Source organism: Sebastes umbrosus, chromosome 4 (genome assembly GCF_015220745.1).
Source record: "Sebastes umbrosus isolate fSebUmb1 chromosome 4, fSebUmb1.pri, whole genome shotgun sequence".
NCBI lineage: Eukaryota > Metazoa > Chordata > Actinopteri > Perciformes > Sebastidae > Sebastes > Sebastes umbrosus.
Genome location: NC_051272.1, coordinates 12,419,604 through 12,446,524, shown reverse-complemented (window position 1 = coordinate 12,446,524; position 26,921 = coordinate 12,419,604). Strand labels below are relative to the sequence as shown.

At 39.8% G+C, this 26,921-nt stretch overlaps 4 protein-coding genes across 6 annotated transcripts; 1 reads left to right on the top strand and 3 right to left on the bottom strand.

The window, feature by feature from the left end:
• Window positions 1-975: 975 nt before the first annotated feature.
• hsd17b2 (hydroxysteroid (17-beta) dehydrogenase 2) lies at window positions 976-6,852 on the top strand. 2 transcript variants are annotated; one of them, XM_037767443.1, is made up of 5 exons: window positions 976-1,413; window positions 3,621-3,833; window positions 4,024-4,209; window positions 5,407-5,544; window positions 6,045-6,852. In XM_037767443.1, exons 1-5 carry the CDS (start codon window positions 1,140-1,142, stop codon window positions 6,383-6,385), a joined length of 1,152 nt encoding a protein of 383 aa, XP_037623371.1. In that variant the 5' UTR covers window positions 976-1,139; the 3' UTR covers window positions 6,386-6,852. The 2 variants fall into 2 exon arrangements, with proteins under 2 accessions (XP_037623371.1, XP_037623372.1); XM_037767444.1 differs by lacking the exon at window positions 6,045-6,852 and adding an exon at window positions 5,733-5,988.
• On the bottom strand, window positions 6,688-10,660 carry mphosph6 (M-phase phosphoprotein 6). Its single transcript, XM_037767445.1, has 5 exons — window positions 10,439-10,660; window positions 9,503-9,615; window positions 8,157-8,247; window positions 7,699-7,802; window positions 6,688-7,050 (listed from the first exon to the last, which is right to left on the bottom strand). The coding sequence occupies exons 1-5, from the start codon at window positions 10,484-10,486 to the stop codon at window positions 6,915-6,917; spliced, it is 492 nt and encodes a 163-aa protein (XP_037623373.1). The 5' UTR covers window positions 10,487-10,660; the 3' UTR covers window positions 6,688-6,914.
• A 1,799-nt stretch (window positions 10,661-12,459) lies between these two features.
• On the bottom strand, window positions 12,460-16,208 carry snx20 (sorting nexin 20). Of its 2 annotated transcripts, none has more exons than XM_037768700.1 (5): window positions 16,128-16,208; window positions 15,826-15,924; window positions 14,960-15,053; window positions 14,138-14,280; window positions 12,460-13,737 (listed from the first exon to the last, which is right to left on the bottom strand). In XM_037768700.1, the coding sequence occupies exons 3-5, from the start codon at window positions 15,042-15,044 to the stop codon at window positions 13,066-13,068; spliced, it is 900 nt and encodes a 299-aa protein (XP_037624628.1). In that variant the 5' UTR covers window positions 15,045-15,053; window positions 15,826-15,924; window positions 16,128-16,208; the 3' UTR covers window positions 12,460-13,065. The 2 variants fall into 2 exon arrangements, with proteins under 2 accessions (XP_037624628.1, XP_037624629.1); XM_037768701.1 differs by having other exon boundaries at window positions 15,826-16,037; window positions 16,128-16,194.
• Window positions 16,209-20,661: 4,453 nt separating this feature from the next.
• On the bottom strand, window positions 20,662-25,425 carry sall1b (spalt-like transcription factor 1b). Its single transcript, XM_037768698.1, has 2 exons — window positions 22,367-25,425; window positions 20,662-20,904 (listed from the first exon to the last, which is right to left on the bottom strand). Exons 1-2 carry the CDS (start codon window positions 25,331-25,333, stop codon window positions 20,701-20,703), a joined length of 3,171 nt encoding a protein of 1,056 aa, XP_037624626.1. The 5' UTR covers window positions 25,334-25,425; the 3' UTR covers window positions 20,662-20,700.
• Window positions 25,426-26,921: the final 1,496 nt, after the last annotated feature.

Genomic DNA, 26,921 nt, shown 5'->3' with positions numbered 1-26,921 from the left:
AATCCAATACTACAACAGTAAGCGAACACATCACCTTTAAATCTGTACGTACAACAGTAAGTGAACACATCACCTTTAAATCCGTACGTACAACAGTAAGCGAACACATCACCTTTAAATCCGTACGTACAACAGTAAGCGAACACATCCCCTTTAAATCCGTACGTGCAACAGTAAGCGAACACATCACCTTTAAATCCGTACGTGCAACAGTAAGCGAACACATCCCCTTTAAATCCGTACGTGCAACAGTAAGCGAACACATCACCTTTAAATCCGTACGTGCAACAGTAAGCGAACACATCACCTTTAAATGCTTACGTAAAACAGTAAGCGAACACATCACCTTTAAATCCAATACTACAACAGTAAGCGAACACATCACCTTTAAATCCAATACTACAACAGTAAGCGAACACATCACCTTTAAATCCAATACTACAACAGTAAGCGAACACATCACCTTTAAATGCTTACGTAAAACAGTAAGCGAACACATCACCTTTAAATGCGTACGTAAAACAGTACAAGTACAGTCATTTTATTAATTTAAATCTCTGATTTGTTTTTAATGTTCCTGTTTGTTGCAGCGGTCTTTGTGTTTTTTCAATCTTTTGTGAAGCCCATATGTGCTTTATAAATTAAGTATTATTATTACAGAATTGAAATTACCTTAAACTTGTACTAAAGCGCAGTACTGGGGTAAATGTGAACGAGGCCCAGAGGTTTTAGTCTGCTGCTGTAATAAAGGTTGTTATCTGAGGACTGAGGGAGTCGAACACTCGACAGATTGTGATTTGTGATATTGGACTAAATAAATAAAACGGACTCGACTTGAAAGATGTTCTCAGACAAATAATGACGGGAACAAGAGAAACTGCTGACGTCTGATAACGATCTTTATCATCAGAGTGTTGGCGAGGGGGAGGGGAGGGGGAGTGGACAATGAAAAATATGTGCAGCTGCAGACGAGGAACAGGTTTGAAGGAAACACACCTGTTGGCAGCAGCACAACATACCTGTGTGCCGGTGGGTGAGTGTGGGCAGGACCGTGAGTGTAATGACTTTCAGATTACCCTTTGCAGGCTGACACACAGGTAAAGCAGGTGAGAGAGACAAACACACTGACCTGTCAGAGGATGGACATCACTTCCTGTTTCTGTGGCGTCGCTGCAGCGGTGTTCTTCCTCACCGTGCTGTGGAGGTTTAAAGAGGGCTGTGGAGCAGGAAACTGGCCCGGTACCTTCGGGGCCCTCGGCGTCGGCGGGGCCCTCGGTGGCGGGGCCGCTCTGTATTTCACGGTTCCTCCTGTTGTCTGTGTGTCCGCGGCCCTCCTCGGCTACAGCCTGGTCCTGATCTGTGACACTGAGAGGAGAGTGGAGCTGCTGCAGAGCAGAGCGGTGCTGATTACAGGTGACGACACACCCAACACACATTATATGAGTCAGGTCACATTAGTCATATCATTGTCACTAGATTATAACTGTTGATGCACTCAAGTGTTCATCAGCTGGTAAAGGTGGAGCTCACTTTAATTACTTTATAATCTGCTGCAAAGGAAGCTCGTAACTATATAAACTTTTATCGTAACCTATAAAACCTAACCTATCCACCTTATGCTCAGGGGTGTTACTGCAGAAATGACTATGGGCGTAACTTCCAGTGTGGTAGCGGAAGTAGCAGTAAGCTAGTTAGTCCCATAGGCTAACCATAGAGGCAACCATAGAGACTAACCATAGAGGTTAACCATAGAGGCTAACCATAGAGGTTAACCATAGAGGTTATCCATAGAGGCTAACTGCCAACGGCACTTCTTTTGAAAAGTAATTCGCCTTCAATTTAGCAAATCCTGCTTTATTTTTAACAGATATTTACTCACTTACTCATCACTCTCACTCATCTTCAACCCGTTATCCGGGGTCGGGTCGCGGGGGCAACAGCTCCAGCAGGGGACCCCAAACTTCCCTTTCCCAGGCCACATTAACCAGCTCTGACTGGGGGATCCCGAGACGTTCCCAGGCCAGTGTGGAGATATAATCTCTCCACCTAGTCCTGGGTCTTCCCCGTGGGCTCTTCCCAGCTGGTCATGCCTGGAACGCCTCCCAGGGGGCATCCTTACCAGATACCCGAACCACCTCAGCTGGCTCCTTTCAACGCAAAGGAGCAGCGGCTCTACTCCGAGTCCCTCACGGATGACTGAGCTTCTCACGCCAGCCACCCTCCTGAGAATACCCATTTCGGCCGCTTGTACCTGCGATCTAGTTCTTTTGGTCATGACCCAGCCCTCATGACCATAGGTGAGAGTAGGAACGAAGATTGACTGGTAGATCGAGAGCTTTGCCTTCCGGCTCAGCTCTCTTTTCGTCACAACAGATATTTAATTACCGTTAAATTAACATTTTCTAAAATGTCTTGGCGGAGCTCTGGTATTTGTTGCGCTGTTGGCGGCTGTACTAACAACCAGACAAAGCTGTGTGTTGAACATGCACCCTCCCCGAACTCCTCCCATACCCGGGTTTTTACTTTGACAACCGCCACAGCTGCAGCCCTTCTGGCCAACCGGTACCTGTCTGGTGTTTCTGGTTACCCCGGGCCAACTAAGCCCAAAAGGCCTCTTTCACCGCTGGCGTCCACCAGCGGGTTCTTAGGTTGCCACCACGACAGGTACTGACGACCTTCAGACCACAACTCCCAGCAGTCGCTTCCACAATGGAGGCTTTTAACATGGCCCACTCAGATTCCATGTCCCCAGCCTCCCCCCCGGGATGAAAAAATCTTCTGGAGGTGGGAGTTGAAGACCTTGCGGACCTCAGGGGCCTCAGCCAGACGTTCCCAGTTCACCCTCACTACATGTTTGGGTTTACCAGGTCTGTCCGGCAGCCTCCCCTGCCATCTGATCCAACTCACCATCTGGTGGTGATCAGTTGACAGCTCTGCTCCTCTCTTCACCCGAGTGTCCAAGACATACAGCCGCAGATCTGAGAATACGACCACAAAATCGATCAATGATCGTTGGCCTAGGGTGTACTGGTACCAAGTACACTTATGAACCACCCTATGCTCGAACATGGTGTTTGTTATGGACAATCCATGACTAGCACAGCAGTCCAACAACAAAGCATCACTCGGGTTCAGATCAGGCAGGCCGTTCCTCCCACTTTTTTTCCAAGTTCAGTACGGACTTTGGGGACAGTTAATAGGATTAAGTCCTGGGAACGAAGACAGTAACTTCCCGTACTTTTTCGAAGGATGTAGACCCGTAGGTAAGATGGAAGCAGACCAAGAATAGCCTTATAAATAAGAATACACCAGTGGTTCAGGCTCCGGGTGGACAAGGCAATCCATCCTACCCCGAAGAGCATACAAAGAGCAACAATGCATAAGGGCTTTAAAATTCATAATAAATCTCAGTGTTCCATGGTAGATAGTATCCAGCGTGTTTAGGCTTTGAGAAGATGCATGCATGTATAGAACATCGCTGTAGTCCAGCGGAACTAACTTCCAGAAGGAAAAGACTTGTTTCTAAAATAAAACCTTTAAAAACCTTTAAAGATACTAACACTGACTACAGAGCTTAAATGAGAAACCAGGTTTCATTCTTGTATCTTTTCTTTTGACAGGTTGTGATTCAGGTTTCGGTCTGGCGCTGGCGACGCGGCTCAGCGAGGTGGGAGTGAAGGTGTTTGCTGGTGTCCTGGATGTGAACGGAGCCGGAGCTCGACAGCTGAGAGAACGAGGATCTGAAAACCTGCAGGTGCTGCAGCTCGACGTCACCGACGGCTCCCAGATAGAGGCAGCACACAGGTACATCTGTACTCAGGTGGCTGACACAGGTAAGACACACCACTGACAGGTGGTGGGGTTAAACCTACTAATAGTTTCTATTAATGCTGAACGATAGATCGTATTTTCAAACTGAATGACTTTTATTTGACGAAAGTTTGAATGCAGAAATATAGATATTTTCAATTAGCAGAGATTCGTTGTGTCTCGTGACTCGTCTTGTGTCTCATGTCCTTGCAGGTCTGTGGGGTTTGGTGAATAACGCCGGAGTCCTTCTCTGTCCTGTGGACGCGGAGCTCCAGCCGATGACGGCGTACAGACTCTGCATGGACGTGAACTTCCTGTCTGCTGTGAAGATGTGTCAGGTGTTCCTCCCTCTGCTGAGGAGGTCCAGAGGACGCATCGTCAACATGTCCAGCCTGGCAGGTGCGTCCCACTGAAGACATATGTTCAACCACCCACAGCATGTCTGCCATGATTTAAACACTACAAATCATCATGTATAAACTACTTCTGTCCATTTACTACAGCACACAGAGGAGCTGTTGGTTTCAGTAGATTTTGAGGTACAATCTTACAGTTTTGAGGTACTTGTACTGTACTTGAGTATGTCTGTTATGTTATCTGACAGCTGCAGTAACTGGTTACTTTACAGATGAAGATTCTACATACAAAACCTTTTATCAACTCATTAAATATAATGCATTTTTATTAGGGCTGTCAAAGTTAATGTGACAATAACGCGTTAGCGCAAAATTGTTTTAACGCCACTAATTTCTTTAACACATCAACACAACTTATGATTTTTAAGTTGTAGTGGCTCAGTTTTAAAGCTAGACTGAAGATACTGGTCATAGTATCACTATCATATAGTATCATATGAAACTAGAAAACATAAAGAATCCATTGGTACCAATCATGTCATACAAGCTTATCGTATTAGTGGTGTATTAACTATGCATTAACAGTGTATTAAACGGTGTAATAGTGGTGTACTGTGTATTAATTGTGTATTAACGGTGTATTACTGGTGTATTACCAGAGTATTAACAGTGTATTAACGGTGTACTCTAGGGTGTATTAAACGGTGTATTTACTGTGTATTAATGGTGTATTACCAGAGTATTAACAGCGTATTAAACGGTGTATTAATAATGTATTAACGGTGTATTAGTGGTTTATTAACAGTGTATATTAATGTATTAATGGTGTATTAGTGGTGTATTGACGGTGTATTAACGGTGTATTAAACGGTGTAACAGTGACGTACTAACGATTTATAAGTGGTGTATTAACAGTGTATTAATGGTGTACTAACGGTGTATTAGTGGTGTATTGACGGTGTATTAATGGTGTACTAACAGTGCATGAAACGGTGTAACAGTGGTATATTAACGGTGTATTAGTGGTGTACTAACGTATGTTAACGGTGTATTAGTGGTACATTAATGGTGTACTAACAGTGTATTAATGGTGTATTGATGGTGTATTAATGGTGTACCAACAGTGCATGAAACGGTGTAACAGTGGTGTATTAGTGGTGTATTAATGGTGTACTAATGGTATATTAATGGTGTACTATTAATGGTGTACCAACGGTGTATTAAACGGTGTGCCCTGCAGGTGAGGTGCCGATGCCCCGGTTAGCTGCTTACGGAGCCTCTAAGGCAGCGCTGAGTGTTTTCTCTAAAGTCATGAGGCTGGAGTTATCCATGTGGGGCGTCAAAGTGGCTTTAATTCAACCTGCAGCCTTCAGAACAAGTAGGTCTCATTTTAATGGTTTACTGATGATCACACTCACATTTTAAATTAGTGATTCATTACCTGAACGTTTTCTTCACTAAATTAGTTTATTTAGAATTTACTGTATATGTTTACATTTCATTCATTGGTTAATCTTGTTTTGTTTTCTTATTATTTGTCTATCTAATTATTTCTTTTTATTTCAGGTAGGGGCAGATTAGCCTGCTAAGGGGTTCTGCTTCGCCCCCGTTTGTCCCTCTCTCTCTGCATTGTTTAACTTGATTAAGATAAACTATTTTATTGAATGAAATGCATCATGTAAGCAGAAAATATACAGATAATAAAATGTATAATGACAAAAAGGTCTTCAACTATATTTTTAACTTGAGATGAAGTAATAATGCAGGTGTCACCTTGAGGTCACATTATTTACAGACTAACCTGTAATTCAACATGGTGAACCTGGAGACTCTGGGACCCATATATATACAGTATATATATATATTTTTTCCTCTCAGATATCTTCGGGAACAGTGACGACGTTGCTCGCTACAGCGACGAGATCCTCACAGCGGTTTCCTCTGATGCCAGAGAGGATTATGGGGATACGTACATCTCGTCCCTCCCCAGGAGTCTGTCCAGAATGTCCCGTCAATGTGCGAAGGATCTGTCTCCGGTGGTGGACGACGTGTGTCACGCTCTGCTGTCAGTCCGTCCTAAACCCATGTACACCCCCGGAAAGATGGGATGGCTGCTCCCGTTCCTCCACCGCTGCAGCCCCACCGCCGTGTTCGACGCCGTCATCACGACCCTCACCGAACACGCCGACTGTAAACCAGCAGGACTCAACAGGAGCTGAGGCTCATGGGAAAACAAACTTAAGACTGATCTTCTATCGTCAGCAGCAAAACCCTTCTTCAGAGACTTGAAACTTGCTTTGAAGGAGGTCAAATGAACATTTAGTCGAGAATATACGTATTATTTTAGGCACGTTACATTATTGTCATGGAGGTCACTAAAACTCTTGTTGTTAAAAAGCAGAACTGAACATTAAAAAATGTGAACATCTAACTCTTAACAAGAAAGAGAAGAAGTGTCTTTCCCAAAATATTGAACTGTTCCTGTAAGAGCTATTTAAATAAATCACGTATGAGGCACGAATACACTGAGCTAAGCATTTAATGAAGGTCTCATCATGCAGCACAGACATGTTAAAACACTCTCACATATCTTTTCTTTAAAAAACAGGATGTATAACATCCAATCAGCCTTAAAACACTGAACATTCTGCTCACTGATGCTCTCTCTATAGATTCTGCAAACAAGGATGTAAAAAAAAAAAGGATTATTTTGAGTCATTTACATAAAAATAAAGTCCATCACATGGATCAGTCCTGAGGTTTCAGGAAGACTCTCTTTGTATCAGTTTCTACAACGTTGCTGTTGACATCCTCCTCTTCAGTAGCCGCTCTCTCTCGCTTCTTTGCAAACTTCTTCTTCATGCTTTTGACTAAACTCTCGTATCTAAAGAAGAAGAAGAAGAAGAAGAAGAAGAAGAAAAAACATAGTCAGAAACTAAAAGTTAAAAATCCTGCTACACATGAAGAACAGCAGGTCCGCTTGTTAAAATAGTAACTAGCTGAAGATAATAAAGGTATGGCTAGTTGTTAGAGATGTGACAATTCACCTATCTCCTGTTTCCACACTATCACCATCTTGGGTGCTAATTCAATATGTATTGTGATTTTTAAGTATTGCGATATTGTGATTTTTGTTAACTTTTTTAACACTAGACCATGGAAAAAAGTTTAATCATACACTTTTAGGGACTTTTACTTTGGAAAATCTCTAAATGAATCCAGTAAAATGTTTTGATTTCCAGCATTTATGTAGTCAGTACTCAATATCATGTATAGTTTTACAAGTTTACAGTAAATTAAATGCAGATCCAGACTTCTAAATATGTGTAAGTTATCATAACCAACCGGCAGGAATGTTTCTTAGTTAACACTTTGTTTAACTCACAGACATTTAGAGGATAAATGTTCATCTTGCTTCTGCGACTTCAAAATAAATCTCTCAAGCCAAACACCTCAAATTCAATAAAATCTCTCTGCTTTCTTTTAAAAGCAACCAATATTTAATTCCTGGGAATTCATGAAATCTTCGTACCTGAGAGCCATTTCTTCATCTGTGACGTCTGTTTGCATCCGGCTGATCTCTTCTTGTTCTTCTTTCTCCACTTCATCTTTTGGATTCATCAAAGCCATCAGTTTCTGTGACCAACGCAAAACAATCACCACCGTCAACGCGTCCACAGTTAAACCTAACGTCGTCGCATTTAGATTTCAAGTTTTCAACTTAAATGTTTATTTTTATTTTGGAAAAGTTTTCTTTTGTCTTTTTGTGGTCGTTGATACGAGGAGATACGTTGATAAGACGTATTTTTAAAAAAGTGACAAATGCATGTTTGTAGGCGCAAAACAAAAAACGGGTTAAAATATATTTTTATACCCGACAACACCAAAATATTCTGGTGTTTCTGACAGCAACATTTACGCAGAGAAATCTTTCAGCGAGGAGACGGGAGGAAGCAGAGGATGTGACAGGTTAATGAATGAAAAACTGACCTCGACTTCTGGATTAAAACCCTTGAAGGAGATGCGACCGTACATCAGGTCTTCACAGGGAACAAAACTCTTCTCCTCGATGATCAAGTTCCTGAGAGACAAAGAGACATCGTATCAGAAAAACACCTCACTATTACTAGGGCTGAACCATTCAGAAAAAATATCTATTATTATAATATTGGGATTTTCACTGATATTGATAATATGATTTGCAACAACAGTGTCTTCTTTTAAAAACAGACTCAAAAATGTCTTTTTACGCAAGCTTTTCGTAGTGTGTGGTTAACGGGTATAACTTTCATTTTAGAATCACTATTATTATTATTTCATTTTTTAAATAATATTTTTTGTATCTTATTTTATTAATCCCTTCATATCTTGTGTTTTTATCACATGTTTTATAGATGTATTTCTTATCTTATATGTTCTTATTTTATGTTTTTGTCATATATGATCTTTTACTTTTTTTTGCTTTTATTTGAAGCACAATGTCTATGCTAGTCGTATGAAATATGCTATATAAATATAATTTGATTGATTGATGTGCGATATTAGAGGGGATGCTAATTTTTTTTAACTTTATGACAGGTGGATTTATTGGAGGGCTGTTACATCAGTTTTAATCAGATAATTTAATTAGAATATTAAATTAAAGTAATAGACTAGGAAATATATGTATATATATATATATATAAGTTTATGGGGATGAAACGTCTACATTTGCATAATGAGGCTGAAATGCATAAAGAAATGTAAAACTAAATGTGTAAAGAAAAGAATACAGAAATAAATAAGTTTGGGGAAATAAATAAGGGGTGAAAAGCAAAGAGAAAATCATGTATAAATAAATAAATGAATTGATACATACATTTGAAAATAAATATAAAATAAATAAAAAGTAAATGCAAAAATATATTAATAAATTAATAAAAAATAAATACAAAACTACATTAATAAATTTAAAAATGTATTAAAAAATAAATATATAAATTAATAAAAGTGGAAATTAAACAGAACAGTAAATAAATAAATAAATAAATAAGGGAATCAATACAAAGATAAATAAATAAAGAAGCAAATCAAAACAGAAATATCAATTAATGTCACATTTTATCAATTAATTAATGGCTACATTTATTTTTTACATACTGTATATATTTATTTATCAAGTAATTTATGTATTTATTCATTTATTTTTTATTTTGGCAGGCTCAGTCCTCCATATAAATTTGCCAATTAGCCTATCAAAATTAAACTGGTATATTTCTGAATGGAGTTTGGCAAAATGTTCTCTGATACAGGTGAGAAAGTACTGAGTCTGTTTGCATGTAGAAGTCGACACGTACTCTTTAGCCTTCAGCTCTGGCAGGTCCAGATACCAGTGTTCATCACTGATGATTCTCTTCTCATCTTCCTCCAGCTGCTTCTTCGTCTCAGCATCCAGACCTCTCTGCATGAACTGAGCAAAATACACCAGATCCCACTTTAATTGAATCAAAAACAACAATCTCACGGGGGAGATTCATAGGTAACAATATGAGATAGATCACACAGAGTACTTATATAATACACACACACACATGTGAGGTGGTGGACATTGCAAGTAGTGCAAAACTAAATGGAAATGGTACTGTTGAGTTGTTGTTGTGCAGTTATGGATCAGATAATTAACTAATAGATATTACCATGAAACTTCCCCAGTTGATTACTTACATTAAGGGAATTATTTTTCTGTATTACAAGTTTTCTGAAATGTTATGTTTAAATATGCAAATGAGATGTTATCTAATGGTTAATTTTGGGGCAATTTAGAAGAAATCCACGGATGCAAAAAGAAAAAAAGTAACACCTAAATGTGTATTTTTGATGTTTTTGACCTTTGCATGAAAAATGATGTTTTTGCCTGGAGTGTCTGGCCTTAAAAATCAGCAAAACACGTTTCCCTTTCATCTACAGAACCTCACTCAAAACTGTAATCAAAATAAGGAAGCATCCATTCACCAACATATGCAGTAGAAGACAGCGTGTGGCAGATTATTAAGTCGTCTTTGTTGAATGTAAAAAGCCATTTGGTAGCTCAAATACATGCCGAATTAATAACTGGTTCAAACTCTGCATAAAAATGTATACAGTCGACGTTTAGCCCGAGTTAGAGCTCTCCAATCAGCAGGAAGCCAACAATAGTGTGATTTCTGAGTGGAGTTTGGAGTGGCGTTCCACTCGGAGAGCTAAAGGTAGCTACCACACGGCTAGTATCTTCCCTGGTTGTTAACTTCACTCACCTTCATGCGGAGGACGTTTCTGGAGAGTTTCACGGAGTCGTTGGCCATTATTAAACAGTTTTACAGAGAACAAACCAAACTACAGGAAGAAGACACTGTTTCAGGAGTCAAACTTTAGATAAAAGCTAAAAGCTAAAAGCTAAAAGGAGCATGCAGCTGCTGTTAAAACTCAGACAGAAGCAGTCAAACGTCGAGCAGCTTCTCTGAGCGAGCAGTCCGGCTAATCTACCTCTGATATCATCGATGTTCAACAAGAAAAAAATATCTTCATATTTGAAAACAAGATCATTTTTCACAAAGGTTATTATCATTAGAAATATTAATGGAAATATTTCCAAACAACACATACTATGTATTTATAATAATAATAATAATAATAATATTAATAACAAATACATTTATTTATATACCACTTTTCAAAACAAAGTGTTTCAGACAATAAAAACAGATAAATGAAGCAAAAGTAAAAACAATACAATAACTTAAAATAGAAAAACATGTCAATAACGACCTGTCCACATTCAAATCACAAATCAAAACTCACCTTTTTAGAACTGCTTTTAATGTGTAATTGATATTGTGTGTTTTATATTTTTATGATGTCCTTGTTTTATGATGATTTTATCTGTGTATAGTGTCTTTGAGTATCCAGAAAAGCACTATATAAATAAAATGTATTATTATTATTAACAATATAATAGTAAAATAGTGAAGTTGATGATAGAAACAAGAAAGACAGAATAACATAAAATAACAATAACAATAATAATGATACATTTATTTATATATCAATTTTCAAAACAAAGTGTTTCAGACAATAAAAGCAAATACATGAAAAAAAATATAAACAATAAAATAACTTTTAAAATAGAAAAAACATGTCAATAAAAAATAATTTTAAAATCGTAAAGTAGATAAAAACAAGAGTGACAGAATAACATAAAACAACATAAAGAAAATGTGTATCCTCATCCTCCAGCCATCTTAAAAAATACACATTAGAATATAAGCTACATACATGCATACACACACAGGCACATAGGTACATATATACATGCTTAACCACACATATGCACATAAACATGCATAAATAAGATTGGGACTACTGAAAGCTAATTAAACATAGGCTGGCCCACAATATATCAAGTTCATGAATTCAGTATAAAGACTGGCAAAACATTTTCTACAACTTGTCAAACATCAGATTTTGGGGAATTTTCTGAATTTCTCACTTGTGAAAAAAAGTCAACATGCACACAGTGAAGCAGGTTGGGTAACTTCTGGGGGAGTTCCAGTCTTTGTTTTGTTGAAATACAAAAAGTTTGTCTGTTGGCCAATCGGGCTGAGGATGCTGTAACAAGATAACACTTTAGTTCCTCTGCAGAGATTCACTTAATTTACCACAGACGGTCAACAGAGAGAACATAAATAATGAATAAATGATTTGTAGTTTGAAGGACAGAACATGTGTCTGCTGTGGTTTGATGTCTCAAACATTTTCTACTTCTGCAGAAGTATATACATTTACATTTATTTAATTATTTATTTTACCTTTACTTAACCGGATAAGTCAATTGAGAACCCATTCTCATTTACAATGACGACCTGGCCAAGAGGCAGCGACAGAAGGTAGAACACAGAAACTATCGCTTGTAACGAGTTATTAAAGGAGGGTAACGGGATGAGGGTGTGGAGTTTTACTGTCTTCTGTAACTCAATCCATTCGCTCGGAGCAGCAAACTGTTTGAGGGGTGGACGTAACAAAAATTAATTGATAAAAATGGTGGTGATGAAGATGCATAAAAATGGATGTAAAATGAAAGATGGAGTGATAAATTATCAAGTTGTTTGATTCATTTAAAGCTGATTTGACTAAAACAGTCATGATATGATGAAAACACGTTTCCACATTTTATCATTTTCCCCGATACATTCATCATTCACAACACAAAATTATCATTTATCATTTAATGAAAGTGGCCTCAACGGTGGAAGTAACAAAAACAATTGAAAAAAAAGGATAAACTTGATTGACATTTTATTTGAAACAGCGTTGCTCTGATAATCAACAGTCGACCGTTCATCATTCACAACTCCCAGCTGACATTTTTGTTTTTGATTAACATTTTTGGGCGGAAGTAACAAAAATGGCGTGCTGTAAACGATAAACGTCAGCTGGGTTTTGTGAATGATGAATCTAATCAATTAACAATCGACAGAGGTAAGTTCCGGTTGAAGACATGCTTTTTTGTTTTCTTAGTATTTAGAAGACGGTGAAGGTTGGAGAAGGCAGGTTGGATACTGTAGAAGCTGTGCTCAGGGATGGACTGGATGTATACAGAATGATGTCGTCAGCATACAGGTGGATGTGAGAGCTGTCCGCAGCATATACATACAAGGAATGTGACTCCAGTTTTTATGCAGCTCTCTCAATATACTTACACAGAATAGAAATAACAGAATAAAAGAATATAATATAAAAAATAAGATAAAATATCTAAATATAAGTCAAGTGTTAGTTAGTTAGTTAGTAAGTGTAGCTGTAAACAATACAAATAGTGCAATAGTCCAGAGTGTTCTGATCACCTCCTCAGGTGAACTCAGGGACCACTAACTCCTTCAGAGACTCAGGTGAACTCATGGACCACTACCTCCTTCAGAGAGTGGAAGGTGACCTCCCCCCTCTCAGCGTCCCTCAGGACCGTCAGCTCCTCCTGTAACTGGGCCACGGGACGTCCCAGCTGATAACCCAGATCCACCAGCAGGTCCAACAGCGAGGCTCTGTAGCGTTTCAGTCCGTAGCGTCTCGTCGGCGGCAGAGCTCTCTGAGCTACAGCAAACGCCTGTTGTGGTTCGTCTAGGTCTCGGTAACAGACGGCGAGGGCGGCGAGGGTGGGTACGAGCAGGGTGGGGTTCTGCCACGGTAGCAGCTTGTCCTCAACCTCTAAAACTGTCTGCAGCTGATCCAAAGCCATCTGAAACTGTCCCGCTCGCAGCAAACTGTGAGCTTGCTTCTGCTCTTGGTCCGTGAGGAATTTGGGAAAAAGCGGCGAGTGTCGAACGCAGCGAGTAGCGTACAGTTTAGCCAGGTAATCCTGGAGGGCGAGGCGTCGCTCTGCGATGATCTCGGTGCAGAAATTCCTGCTCAGGTGTTTTCGGGGGAGAACCACCTCCTCCAGCTCTTCGCTGAACTCCTCCAGCAGTTTGTGGTGGAAGCGGAAGAAGTCGCTGTAACGGCGTTCCACAGACACACGGTTGGAATCGAAGCTGCCGGAGCGCATCACCACGATCTCATATACCTACAGACAAACAGGAAACATCAACACAAGATATTAGAGCAGTGATTCACTGACTACTTAAACCTTATGCTCCAACCAGGACTCTCTGCTCTCAGAATACAGGACTCTTGTCTCTCTCTCTGTACAGACATGAGACTGGAATCAGTCTGAAGGGGAGGATTTCACTAAATGTACCGCATTTATAGATACAGTGCTGACTTTATATTATATTATATTATATTATATTATATTACTGTATATTATATTATATTATAGTGATATTAATATAGAATATTTTAGTATGTAGTAGACTAAATTTATCTGTTTTTGTTGTGTTGATCTACAGGATGGATACAATAAATGAATAAATAGATAGATTAAATAGATTCCAGTTGACCAGGTGTGTGTTTCAGTATCTCACCACATATTTGGACAGAACGTGTTCAACAATACGAGTCGATGGGATCTCAAACAGCAGTCTGACGGGACGCTCTCTCTTCTTCACTTCCCTCAAGTTCTGCTGCAGCTCCTTAGTGGTCAGACTGGAACAACAGGGAGCTTCATCTACACACATAAACACAATATTTAGACTCTGGATCATGAACATTTATAAGGATTTCTTCTTAAATAAATGAAAAATCCACCCTGTAACACTATTAAACACTGTACATGTAGATCCAAAGAGTATTGAAGCAAAGAGACGAAACTCTGGTGTTTTTTAACAACAGCCGCTGCCGCCATTTTGGACTGAAAACACTTATTGTCATTTATAATACTTTTATTATTATTATTATTTTTATCACACACACACACACACACACACAATGTTGTATATAGTATGTATGTGATAAATGTAATGTACTTGATTTCGGACCCCAGGAAGACTAGCTGGTGCCATTGGTATCAGCTAATGGGGAACCTTTTTAAATAAATAAAAAAATAAACACACATATAAAGTATATATATATATATATATATATATATATATGTTACTATCATCATTAAAAGTACTTAAGGTATTAAAATAAAAGTATTCATTATGTAGAAATACAGATTCTTCAAAGAAGAAGAAGAAGAAGAGGAAGTGGAAGAAGATGAGGAAGAAGTGGAAGACGAAGAAGAAGAGGAAGAGGAAGAGGAAGAGAAAGGAAAGAAGAAGAAAAGGAAGAGGAAGAGGAGGAAGAAGAAGAAGATGAAGAGGATTGGAAGTTGTGTAAAACATAAACTGATCACATGACTGAACCTGGAGACATCCGGTCCGTCTCAGTCCGGTCTTCAGTGTCTCTGGTCCCTGGTTCTGGAGCTGGTTCTGGTTCTGGTTCTGCCATCACAAACAGCTAAACCACAAAAGGGAATCACAATCAATACACACTGATTAATATCTATACAGACCAGAGGTAGAAGAAGTACTCAGGCCCTTTAGTAGTATTTAAGTATTATCATCTAAATGTACCCTTACAAAAAATAATTATACTTCAAGTTTATTTTACGAAGTAAACTTAAGTATTGTTCAAGTATATTCCCAAGTACACTTTATGTAATAAGTATACTAATATCAAGGTACTAGTAGTATACTTGTAAGTATACTACTTCAATACTTCTTGGGACTAAATTGGCTCACTTTTTAATTTATAAAAGTATACTTTAAATATACTTAGTATAGTAGACGTTGAGTACACAACTAGTTTACATGCAAGTTTTTGTACTGCAGCTATAATATGAACAATACTACAAATGAACTTATAGGTATACTGTTAGTTTACTAGTTATATACTTGTAGCCCACTTTTTAGTTTATGAAAGTACACTTTGAAGTATACTCTCATTAAACTACTAGTTTAATAGTTCTTACTGCAAGTATACTTGTAAGGTTTCTTTAAGTTAACTTATAGTACTTAGCCAAATGTACTTGGAGTTTACTTGGACTTTTCTGTATACTTCTATACTACTGTCGGTATAAACTAAGGATACTTAAGTATACTTTTGTTAAGTATATCTCTGATAAGTACATAAGAAAGCATACTTTCTTATTTTAAGTTTAAAAGAAGTATACTAATAGCACACTGGAATAATCTTAATAAACTTTATGATATTTAATAGACAGTCTCACCTTCACTCCTGTAGTTCAGCGTGCTGTTGAAAATCTCCAGAGAAGAATAAAAACGTGTGTTGTTGGTGCTAACAGACGAGCAGAGAGGAGGAAGTTCCTCTGTGGATAAATTCATAGCAGTAAGAGAGAGAAACCAACAGGGTGAAGAGGAAGTGAAACTAAAAGAAAAGTATGGTGGCAGACTGACACAGAGAGAACCAGCCGGGTGGTGTCTGTAAATCAAAGCAGATAATCTCCTCTCAGATTATCAACACAACTATAATCTCAATCTGCATATTATTATATTTAAATGAGTAATTTACCTGACAGAGTCTGTGTTATAACCTGAAACTTCTTCTTCTCTCCTCAGTCTGTAATTTTTTTTCTTCCCACATGACTTCAAGTGTTAATGTAGTTCCTCTCTGCTCCTCTGTAGGGAGACACATTCAACGTGATCACAGTCTCACCTGGTGACAGTTTATACGCTCTGTACAGGTCAACAGTAACTAAAGATGTACATTTGACAATAATAATAATAATAACAACAACAACAATAAAAATAACAATAATCGTTATTATTGTTAAAATAATAATAACAACAATAATAACAATAATAGTTATAACAATAATAATGAAAATAATAGTAATGATAATAATAATAATTACAATATAATGAAAATAATATAATAATAATAATGATAATAATGATGATGATAATAACAACAACAATAATAATAATAATAATTATTATTATTATTGTTATAACAACAACAACAACAACAATAACAATAGTAATAACAAAATAATGATATAATGAAAGAATATAATAATAACAACAACAGCAACAACAATAATAATAATAATAATAATAGTAATGATTATAATAATGATAATAATAATAATTTAATGAAAATAATAATAACAACAATAATAATAATAATAATAATAATAATAATAATAATAATAATCAAAGCTAAATAATTAAACCAAAACAAGTCCGATAAACCCTCTAGGAGGAGTTCGAAAGAGTTTTGCAGAAAATGTATGAAAAACTCACAATATTCAAAATGGCAGAAAAACAATCTTTAGAAAAACACTAGGTTTCCTCGCACTTTGTGGCAGGGACGACGTTTCGCGCTCGAGCCGTAATAATAGCTTTATTTTATATATCAAAACAAAGTTACAAAGTTCTTCATAGCAAGCAAAGACCACATAACATAGAAAAGCATATAAACACAGCACAGAAGAAAGTGGTGCTAAATAGTAAATGAACCACATAAAAATTTAAAAATGACAGAACCCATGAACAGAATAAGAACTAGAGCTAAATGGACCTTGAGGTGATTGTGTTTTATTGTGAATCCAGTCTGGATCAGTATCCGTGCTGTTTGTCACACACTCATAAACACATTTAACACTGATGATAAGTTGTGTCTGATGCATCATAAACATGTGAAAAAGGTCACGTCAAATGTCAGAAGCATTCTGAGATTGATTGATGAGCAGATGAAGCTTCATCACTAATGGAAACATCATGTGTCCTCTGATCAATAATCGATCAGCTGTATGAACGGTGGCCTTTAGCAGGAAACACAAACATGATCAGTTTTAGAAAGTTAAAGGTCACTGAACCCTGATGTCATCATCAATACATTCACCTTCACTTTTCTTCTTCTACTCTTTCTCATGACATAGAAAATGTTCAGGATTTAAAGCCAAACACTAAATCAAAAAAACAAAAAAACATAAACTATAGAAAACATAAACTATAGAAAACATAAATTATATTAAACATTAACTATATAAAACAAACTATATAAAACAAACTATACAAGACAAACTATAGAAAACATAAAGTATACAAAACATAAACCATACAAAACAAACTATGCTAAACAAACTATATAAAACATAAACTATACAAAACATAAACTATATAAAACATAAACTATGGAAAACACCCACCCGCGGCGTTATTCAAGGGTCGGAGCAGTGACGTAGTATTAATACAGACTGTCCGGGGCGGGAGGGAGCGGCGGTCGATGAGTCAAACAAAGACTTTCAACCAGGAGGCCGCTGTTTGTGTCCCGTGTGAAACTAAAAGTAACGTTAACTTATTTAAATTTTCCTTTTATTATTTAGTTGACTCAATGGTATCGTCAGCCCCGTGAGTTACGTGAATCGTTAGTCAGTGAAGTTAATGTCAACCACGACCGTTTCCTAATGCTAACTAAGTGGTTGTGTTGCCTAAACTTCCTAATTTTGAAAGGACACTATGCATGTAACGAGCATATATTGACACGCCGTCCCTGGTCCGTCCAACAGTAACACTAGAGGTGTATACGGTACGTCGGTTTCTGATGCCGAGGGGCACTGACCAAGCGACGGTATTTGACGAGTTGGGAGCGAGAATGTGTTGATCCTGAGATATCACGTTCACGAGAATGGACTGTCCGTCCATATGGACGTATGGACAACCTGAAAACATGACGCCTCCGCAGCCATAATCCCAGTATTATCAGCGGCCAGCGGGGCTCCACGGGGCCGGGGGGTGGTGATGTGGGGGCGTCCCAGATTTGGCAGGTCTTCTTGTTATTGAATATTTCCATTGTCAGGACAACAAAGGAGCCATGATCTCTGCTGAACTGCTCACAAAGGAAATGCCTTCTTGCAAACAACACGCTGAGCCGGCAGTTTTGATGTGAAATATGCAATCATTAGAAAAGCACCTTTGTGTTGTTTTTAAGTATGAGCTTTGTGTCATGTGAACACAATAAGGACAGACAGGGATCCAGGCCTTTCTGCTGCTGCTATAGGACAGGTTGTGATATCATGATGACAACAGGAATCCACTTTAGCAGTAGTTTTAGTGAGACTGAGACTTCCTGCCTGTCTCTCAGCTCATTGGCTCCTACTGAAGACGTAAAAACACCTCACAAGTTTCAAATTAGCAACGCTTGAATTTATCAGACTCTGAGTCCGGCTGGTAGCGCCCTAAAAGTTTATTAAAAAAAATTATAATGCAGTATAAAGTAGAGTCGGTGTTTAAGTGTGACGATCAGTGATCATCAGTCAGAGTCTCTGTTTACAGGAAACATTCACTCTGATCTGAAATGTTTGTGTCAGTCAGATGTGATGCTGACAGTGTGTGTGTGTGTGTAGTCTTGTGTTTCTATACTCGTGGGGTCCGAACACCGGGAGCTCACTCACCGTGTGGGGTCCGTAGGCTTCATGGGGACCAAAATGCTGGACCCCACAAAGTTAACCATTTAAATGACTCCCCTGATGTGCCTGATGGCTCTCACAAAAAATCCCCACAAAATTAGAAAAACCAGTCTGGTTTGTGTGTGCGTACTTGTACAGCTATCCTTGTGGGGACCAATTCGAGTTTTAGACCTTCAGAGTGAAGACATTTTAGCCGGACAGACCTTCGGAAGCCTGTTTGAGGGTTCAGACTTGGTTTTAAGGCCCAGACACACTAAGCTGACATCAGAGAAGGCAGATGAAGGCTGTTGCGTCGCCTCACTTCGCCTTTGTCTTGGCCGACAAGTTGCACTTGAACACACCACAAAGGCTACAGCCGACGGCCAGTTAGCACGTACGTTCTGCATCTGCGTGAGAGGAAATAACTCTCCACACCAGCAGGCGGCGGTAGTCTGTATTCATCACTCAAAAAGGGAAACAGGAAGAGTGAGGACGGCGGATATACAAGCTGTTGTTATGATACGTACATGAAACAAAGCGGCGTCTGCAGAACATTTTCACACCACTTTCACTCACCACTTAGCTTCATTCCAGATGTTCATGTTGCTGTGAAAATATCCGTGATTCAACATGCTGAATTGGCAGAAAAACCTCCGACATGGGCAGACTAGAGCCGATGGTGCGGGACACACTGACAAAACTAGACAGACGCTCACCGACGTGCCCAAACAGTCCGACGTGTGTCAGGGCCTTTAAGGTTCAGGTTAGAATCAGGTTTAGGTGAGGGTATGGGTCAGGGTTGGGGTCAGGCATTTAGCTGTGATGGTTAAGGTTAGGGTTCAGGGTTAGCGAATGCATTATATCAATGAGTGTCCTCACAAAGATAGAAGTACACGGCTGTGTTTGTGTGCAGCAGTGATTCATGTCTGTCTGCAGCAGATATCTATCTCTGAGAGGCTTTGTGCAGGTTTTGTTTCAGGCTTTAGTTCTCTGTGTGGAGCTAAACTCATCAGTCTGACCGGCTGCAGCTGTCAGCTCAGCTGAACATGACACATATTAATATACCGAGGCCATGACATCACTTCCTGTCGACTAACTCACTGTCAACACTCAACTCTTCTGTGGCGCCGTGACGTTTAGCCTGCGAATGTCTGGGGCTTATGGGAAATGGTGTCTCTCAAAGGCTGCAAAAAACATGATAAGTCAGATGTCCTCTAGTCCTCCATGTTGATAAGCTCAGTTCAATACTATGAATGAGAAACAGCAACCTGTTGTTAACAAATCAATAGTTATAATTGATAAAACCAGAGAAATTATTGAGCAGTAGAATGAAGCATCTAAAACATGTATACTGACAGTCTCACTATTCCAACATGTTTAAACATCTATTGCACATGATAATAATATATTTATATTTCTTACTGACATGTCAGCTGTAAATTCACACAGCAAAACTTTATAACAAGAAAATGTGCACATTGCATTCGATATATTAACGTTTCTATACATTTTTAGAAGCCCATCAACACAGCATAAAAAGGTACACAATATTTATATCCCTAAATAATTTGGTGTTTTTTTAACTGTTGTTTCTGCCACCAACAGCAGGAGGCTCACTGAAGTTTATTCATACAAACAGGAGTCGTCTCCTTCAGTCCGACGTGTCCTCCGGAGACGGACGTGTCTCCACATTCACAAATTCATCTTTAAAGCTGCAGAGAAAAGTTCTGGATTTTGGTTCCAGTGGTGGTGAACACACTCTCTGCTCTTCTTCTGTGGTGGCTCAGGAAGTCTAACAGGACGAGTCCAGAGTCCCTCCGATGATGATCTGTCCACAGACAGTCTGCGTCCTCTCCTGTTGGGGGCGCTGTTCCACATGTGAGTCCCCATATGAACCTGTAAGAGGACGGTCACTGGTTACCATGTTGGACATGCTGACATCAGCTGTACCTGCTGTCATTGAGATACAGGTAAACCAGTCCCATATGGGCTAGTGGTCAGGGTTCTTGTTTTCACCCAGGTGACCCGGGTTCAACTCCCAGTATGGGATCAACATTCAGCCAGCAGAGGTTCATAGTGACATCAGTAGTAAGAAACATTCAGACATCCTCTCGTTCATTTAAATGGAGCTCAACTTCTGCTGCAACGCAACTTCATCCAGCGAAGCCAATCAAATACATGCATTACACACTCCTGGTAGATTGCTTTGTAACGTGAATGCAGTGTTTCTGCTGTTTACTTTGCGATCACAATGAAAGTTAGTTGCCCCGTCGTAGTGATAACAACATCAGCTCTTTGACAGGGGTCAAGTCTTGTTATGTTTTGAATTTGGACTGGTTAAATGTTGATTCCCATATTGGGAGTTGAACCCGGGCCTCCTGGGTGAAAACCGTTGTGAAAATTCCCATTTTATCCACATTGAGAAAGGGCCAACACATATATTTGTCAAATGTTCGAAGGCTGCTCAGATTTTAAGCTTTCAAATCAGGCAAAGCTGGCCGGCCCTGTGTACTAATTTCCCAGAGATCCTGAATCAGATTCTAGGTTCCAGGTTCTGTCTTGTGCTCCTACAGAGGTCCAGCCCTACAAACACAAAAGTCTTTCACTGTGGGATGAAGTTACACTATTGGTCGGCCGAGGGTTGCGGTTTCCTCATTGGCCGTTGCTCTTTCACAATGAAAAGGCGGGAACAGTCCTTTATGCAAATGAGCCCGTCCAGCGCGACGTGCAAAACTAGGAGATCTAGTTCTAAAATGAAACCAGATTCAGCAGTGACATCATCGCCTGTTTCTCACTTAAAATGTTTTCAGAAGTAGATTGTGGTGGATTGTTTAGAAGGAATAACAGAAAGTTTACGAGCAGGCCGCCATGTTGTTTCCTGTTTGAAACGGCGAGCAGAGAACCAGGGACCAATCAGGTACATTCAACGATAGGATACGTCACCGCTTGAACGGCCAGTTGAGTGGAGCAGCGTTTTCTAGTGTACTCGCCGGACCTGGTGGACATGTAGCGTTGGATTTAACATTATAGACATGAACACTGACTATTAGTGGAACAATTCAGCCACAAATCTACAGACTGACCAAACACAGTACAGATATATACTCAGTTTGGACCGAGTCTTCTCAATATACGTCTCTGAAAAGGCAACAGCGCATCAGATACCAGGACAAACATCGCCATTTTTATACAGTGTTTGGTAGGAGAGTGCAGTTTTGGGACTGACAAACTTATCTAAACACGTGTCCTGTTTTATTAACTGCTGGGGGAGAACAGTGGAAACAAAAGCAGAATCTGTTATATTAATTGTAAAGTTCCTGTTGTAGAAATGGCCTAAAAACATAGAGGTGAAACCAACCTTTAGATTTCCTTTGGTAGTAAAAGCTCGTCCACAGACGGCGCAGGCAAACGGCCTCTCCCCGGTGTGAGTCCTCTCGTGGATCTGCAGGGCGCTGGAGGATGAGAAGCTCTTCCCACAAGTCTTGCAGTGGTGCTGTTTTGGCGTCCGGCGAGGTGGCGCTACAGGAGACTCTGAGACACAACAGCTCTGTGACGGACCAGAAAGATCCACGCCATTCCTAAACGAGGAGTTCAGGAGCATCTCTGTCCTCACAGCTGGTGAGCCGATGGATAACACAGAGCTGTGATGGTTGGGTGCTTGGTCAGAATTGGAGGGTTCAAACAGATGTGACGGGAAGTCCCTCATTTGATGTGTGAGCATGTGCTGCTTCAGATTGCCCTTGGTGGAAAAGCCCCTGGTGCATGTAGTGCAGATGAATGGTCTCTCCTTTGTATGGCTCCTGTAGTGGATATCTAAGGCACTCTGACAGGCAAACGTCTTCCCACATATGTCACAATACGTGTTCTTCAGGACCCCCTTTTCTCTGGGACTGTCAGTAAAGCTGGGAGCATCCTCGATGGGGTTAAATAAACGTATGTCGGCGGACGCTGTGGCAGATGCACGTAGTGTTAAAGTGGAGTCAAGCCACGTCTGGAATGGTTTAAAATACAATGAAGCTTGGCCATTAGAGGACAGAGACTGCTCAGTCCACTGTGGGCTGTTTGTTTGACTACATTCTTCATTTGATCCTTCTGGCCTCTCCGTTTTGATCCAGTTGAGTTGCAGCTCCCCATGTGACCCACATGTGTTCTTGTTAGCATCGATATTTTTACCAAACGGAGACGGAGACGGGGACAAACAGATGGATAAGGAGTTGAATCTAGACAATCGGTCGTCACAAAAGCTCCCATCATCTGAAATTTTCTTCCTGTGATTCAGTTTATTTTTGTCCCTGAATCCTTCCTTAAAGTGTTGCTGGTTTGGTTTGTGACCTTCCTTGTGAATGTTCACATGTTGCTGCAGGACGACAGCATCGATGAACTTGCATTGGCAGATGGGGCACGAGTGCTGGACCTTCAGAGGGACTGTTTCACGGTGAACCGCCTGGTGAGTCTTCAGGTTTCCTTTTGTTGTGAAGGCTCGGCCACAGAGTTTACACCGGTAGGGACGCTCCCCGGTATGCGTCCGGTAGTGCATCCTCAGGGCACTCTGACAGCTGAGGATACGGTGGCAGACAACACACTCGTTTGGGTCGGTGGTGTCTGACGGCAGCTGGAGTTTGGGGTTGTCAGAGCGTTTTAATGAAAGGAATCCTGAAGATGAGGTATGACTGGAATGGGTGAATGGGTTGGTCATGACAGCGACTGATTCCTTCATCATTTTAGAGACAAAGTTCAAAGATGGTTTTACATCTTCACTTTTAAGATTCATGGTTCTGTGTTGTCTGGTCTCCACTGAGTCAGAGGTCTTTGTTGGGTTTGCTCTTGACCTGAAGTTCATGCTTGCTGCTGAATCAAAGTAAAGATCGCCTTGAGTTATGGGTAGTGAGATGAGGTTCTCCTCCTTCTTGATGAGACTGGTTGAGTCTGACTGGTCCAGGGAACCAGAGGTCATTGTAGTCGGGGATGGTGACGAGGCCATACCAAAGGGAGTCCCAGCATTGGTTTGGATGTTGTCCAGGTGCTCTGCAGGAAGATGAGGGTTAATGTGGATATGTGGGTTCCTCTCTTTGTACCTCTGAAAGGGAACCTTTAAGCTCCCTTGGGTGGAGAACTTGTTCCCACAGACGCTGCATCCGTACGGCCGTTCTCCGGCGTGTGATCGCAGGTGAATTTGCAAGGCGCTGTCGCTCCCAAAGACTTTGGCGCAAAATCTGCATTTGAAGAGGGACTCTTGTGAAGACAGCGTGGGTGCAGAAAGCTTTAGGTTCCTCTGCTGGGCCAAGGCTGCCAGGGCATCCAGATCCTCCACAATCGCCCTGATGTTTGGGATCGGACCTGAAGCTGCATGCTCACTGCCAGATGGAGGTTGAGGTAAGTTCTCAGACGTCTTACTGATGAAGCACTTATTGCTAAACATCAAAGAGGACATCTTGGTTTGGGACAAGAAGCTGAGTTGGGAGTCAGAGGAACCACAGTGTTTAGAAACTGCTGTGAGTTTACTGAAAGTCTGAGAGGACTCGTTGTTGTCAGGTTGGTTTAGCTGCTCCGTGGCTGAAAACTGCTGGAGGTCACTTCTGTTAGCAGACTGGGTTGATAAGCATCTGGCGAACCCAGCAGCTGCAGCAAGCTGCTGAGACAGGTGAGCACCCAGTGCCTTGAGCTGGGTGGTAGACTTGGAAGGACACAGGTCTTTGGTGTAGACCATCAGGGTCTCTGGTATCTGGGATTGGTGAGAAGCAAACAACAGGAGCTGGTGACGGATTTGATCGATGAGCTGCAGCTGGTGGATCTGTTGCATCTGCAGCGAGAGGAGCTGCTGCAGCAGAGACCAGACAGCGGTCGGACCGTCTGATGGCGTCTGCTGGGAAACCTGAGCCACGGCCACTTTAGTGCTCTCAAGGTTCTCAATAATGACGTCCTTTTTCATCCACGAGTGTCCTCCTGGGTCGGCTGAGCTGCAAGGTGGAGGGAAGGATTCTGGGAAATCCAAGGTACAAAGTACAGCGTCAGTGTGGTTACTGCTGGAGCTCCCTGACCTTTCTACACTTCTACTTCTACTACTATCCATGAGTTCTGCTCTTCTGTTGGATCCGTCCTGTGATTGGATCCATCCTGCTGGGCCAACCGGTGAGACTGCTGAGAAAGTTCTGCTGCAGGACAGCAGATCTTGGTCCTCATTCATAATCACAACTGGAGGATTTGAGCAATCTGTGTGATGTAGTTCCAGGTCTGATAGAGCGCTGAACTCAGCACAACATCGGCTGCACACATGAACACAGAGATCCTCTGAAACACATAAAAAATACACGATTAGTCTTCTCATCAGAATCAGAATCAGGGTTATTTCATATCCATATGTGGAATTTGACTCCGGCTTTTATGCAGCTCTCTCAATGTACTTACACAGAATAGAAATAACAGAATAAAAATAAAATCAAAATAAAATGTCTATGTACAAGTCAAGTGTTGTGGAAGTTGTAAACAATACAAATAGTGCAAACAAATAAATACCGGATGGATATACATGGACTGGATGATTATGTACACTATGTTCATGTATACATGTCTATATACTGTATCTACATTGAGTAGGATTTATATTTACAATGACAAGTATGTACATATTATAACATGTACATAAAGTGACAGATGATATGTGCATATTAGAAAAACATGTGCATTAAAGACTGCAAATTATAATCTAAAAATGTGCATTAAAGACTGTAAGAATTATCATCTATAACAGCAGCAGCGGATATTTGGTGTTAAGGGTTATTGACAGTATATGACTGATCAAGTGTAATATTCATAAATGTCTCTGGTTTATAAAACTAGTTTAAGGGAATAAAACGAACAATTCAACAAGAATCACTGTGTTTAAAGTTTAAAGTAAAAGACTGGACGAGCAGCAAATAAGAACATTTTAATTTAAGATTAGTCTGAAACACCAAAACCAATTTATCACCTGAGTGAACTCAAAATAGTTTAATTAAAAATGAATGGCAACCTTAATACTTATAGAATATACGTAGAATAACTCAAATGTAGATATGTTGAAGGTTTAATTCAAGCTTTAATTAATGAAATGAGTTCAAATAAATCAAGAAAAATATAACAGCAATGCTGGAAATGTTCTGTGTAGTATGTTATAGTACTACTGTGTACTAAACTATGGATACAACTCTACCACAGATTATTATTATTATCACAATAAATTATTATCACAATATAGGTTTTATATGATAGGAATATTATAAAGATACAACAATATGTTACATCCAGAGTAGTTTAATAAACATGTTATGAATCTAAACTACTATAGATGTTTAAAGTGTTATAATAATAATAATATAATAATATAATAATAATAATAAAAATAATAATAACTCACCTGTGTGTGAGCTGGGAGGTGAATCCTCAGTGAGGATGTGCTGTTGTGGTTTCAGCTGTTTCCTCCGCGACATGTTTCACACTGAGACTCAGTGAATGAACAGAGACACAATACAGCAAACCACACCCACCCCACACGCACAACCACACACGCACACACACACACACACACACACACACACAGGCTGGCTTTATTCTGTTTCCACTCACTGAAAAAAGTAAAAAAAAAGTTAAAAAAATATCTGAAAAATATCTGAAAAATGTCTGAAAAAAAGGCTGAAGGCAGAAGAAAAGTCTGACATATGTCTGAAAAAAGGCCGAAAAATGTTTGAAAAAAGGCCAACAAATTTCCAAAAAATGCCCGAAAATGTTTTGAAAAATGTCAGAAAAATGTCAGAAGAAAGGCAAAAGAAAAGTCCGACATAAGTCCGAAAAATGTCTGAAAGTCCGAAATGAAGACCTAAAAATATCCAAAACATGTCTGAAAAATGTCCAAAAACTATGCAAAGAAAGGCAGAAGA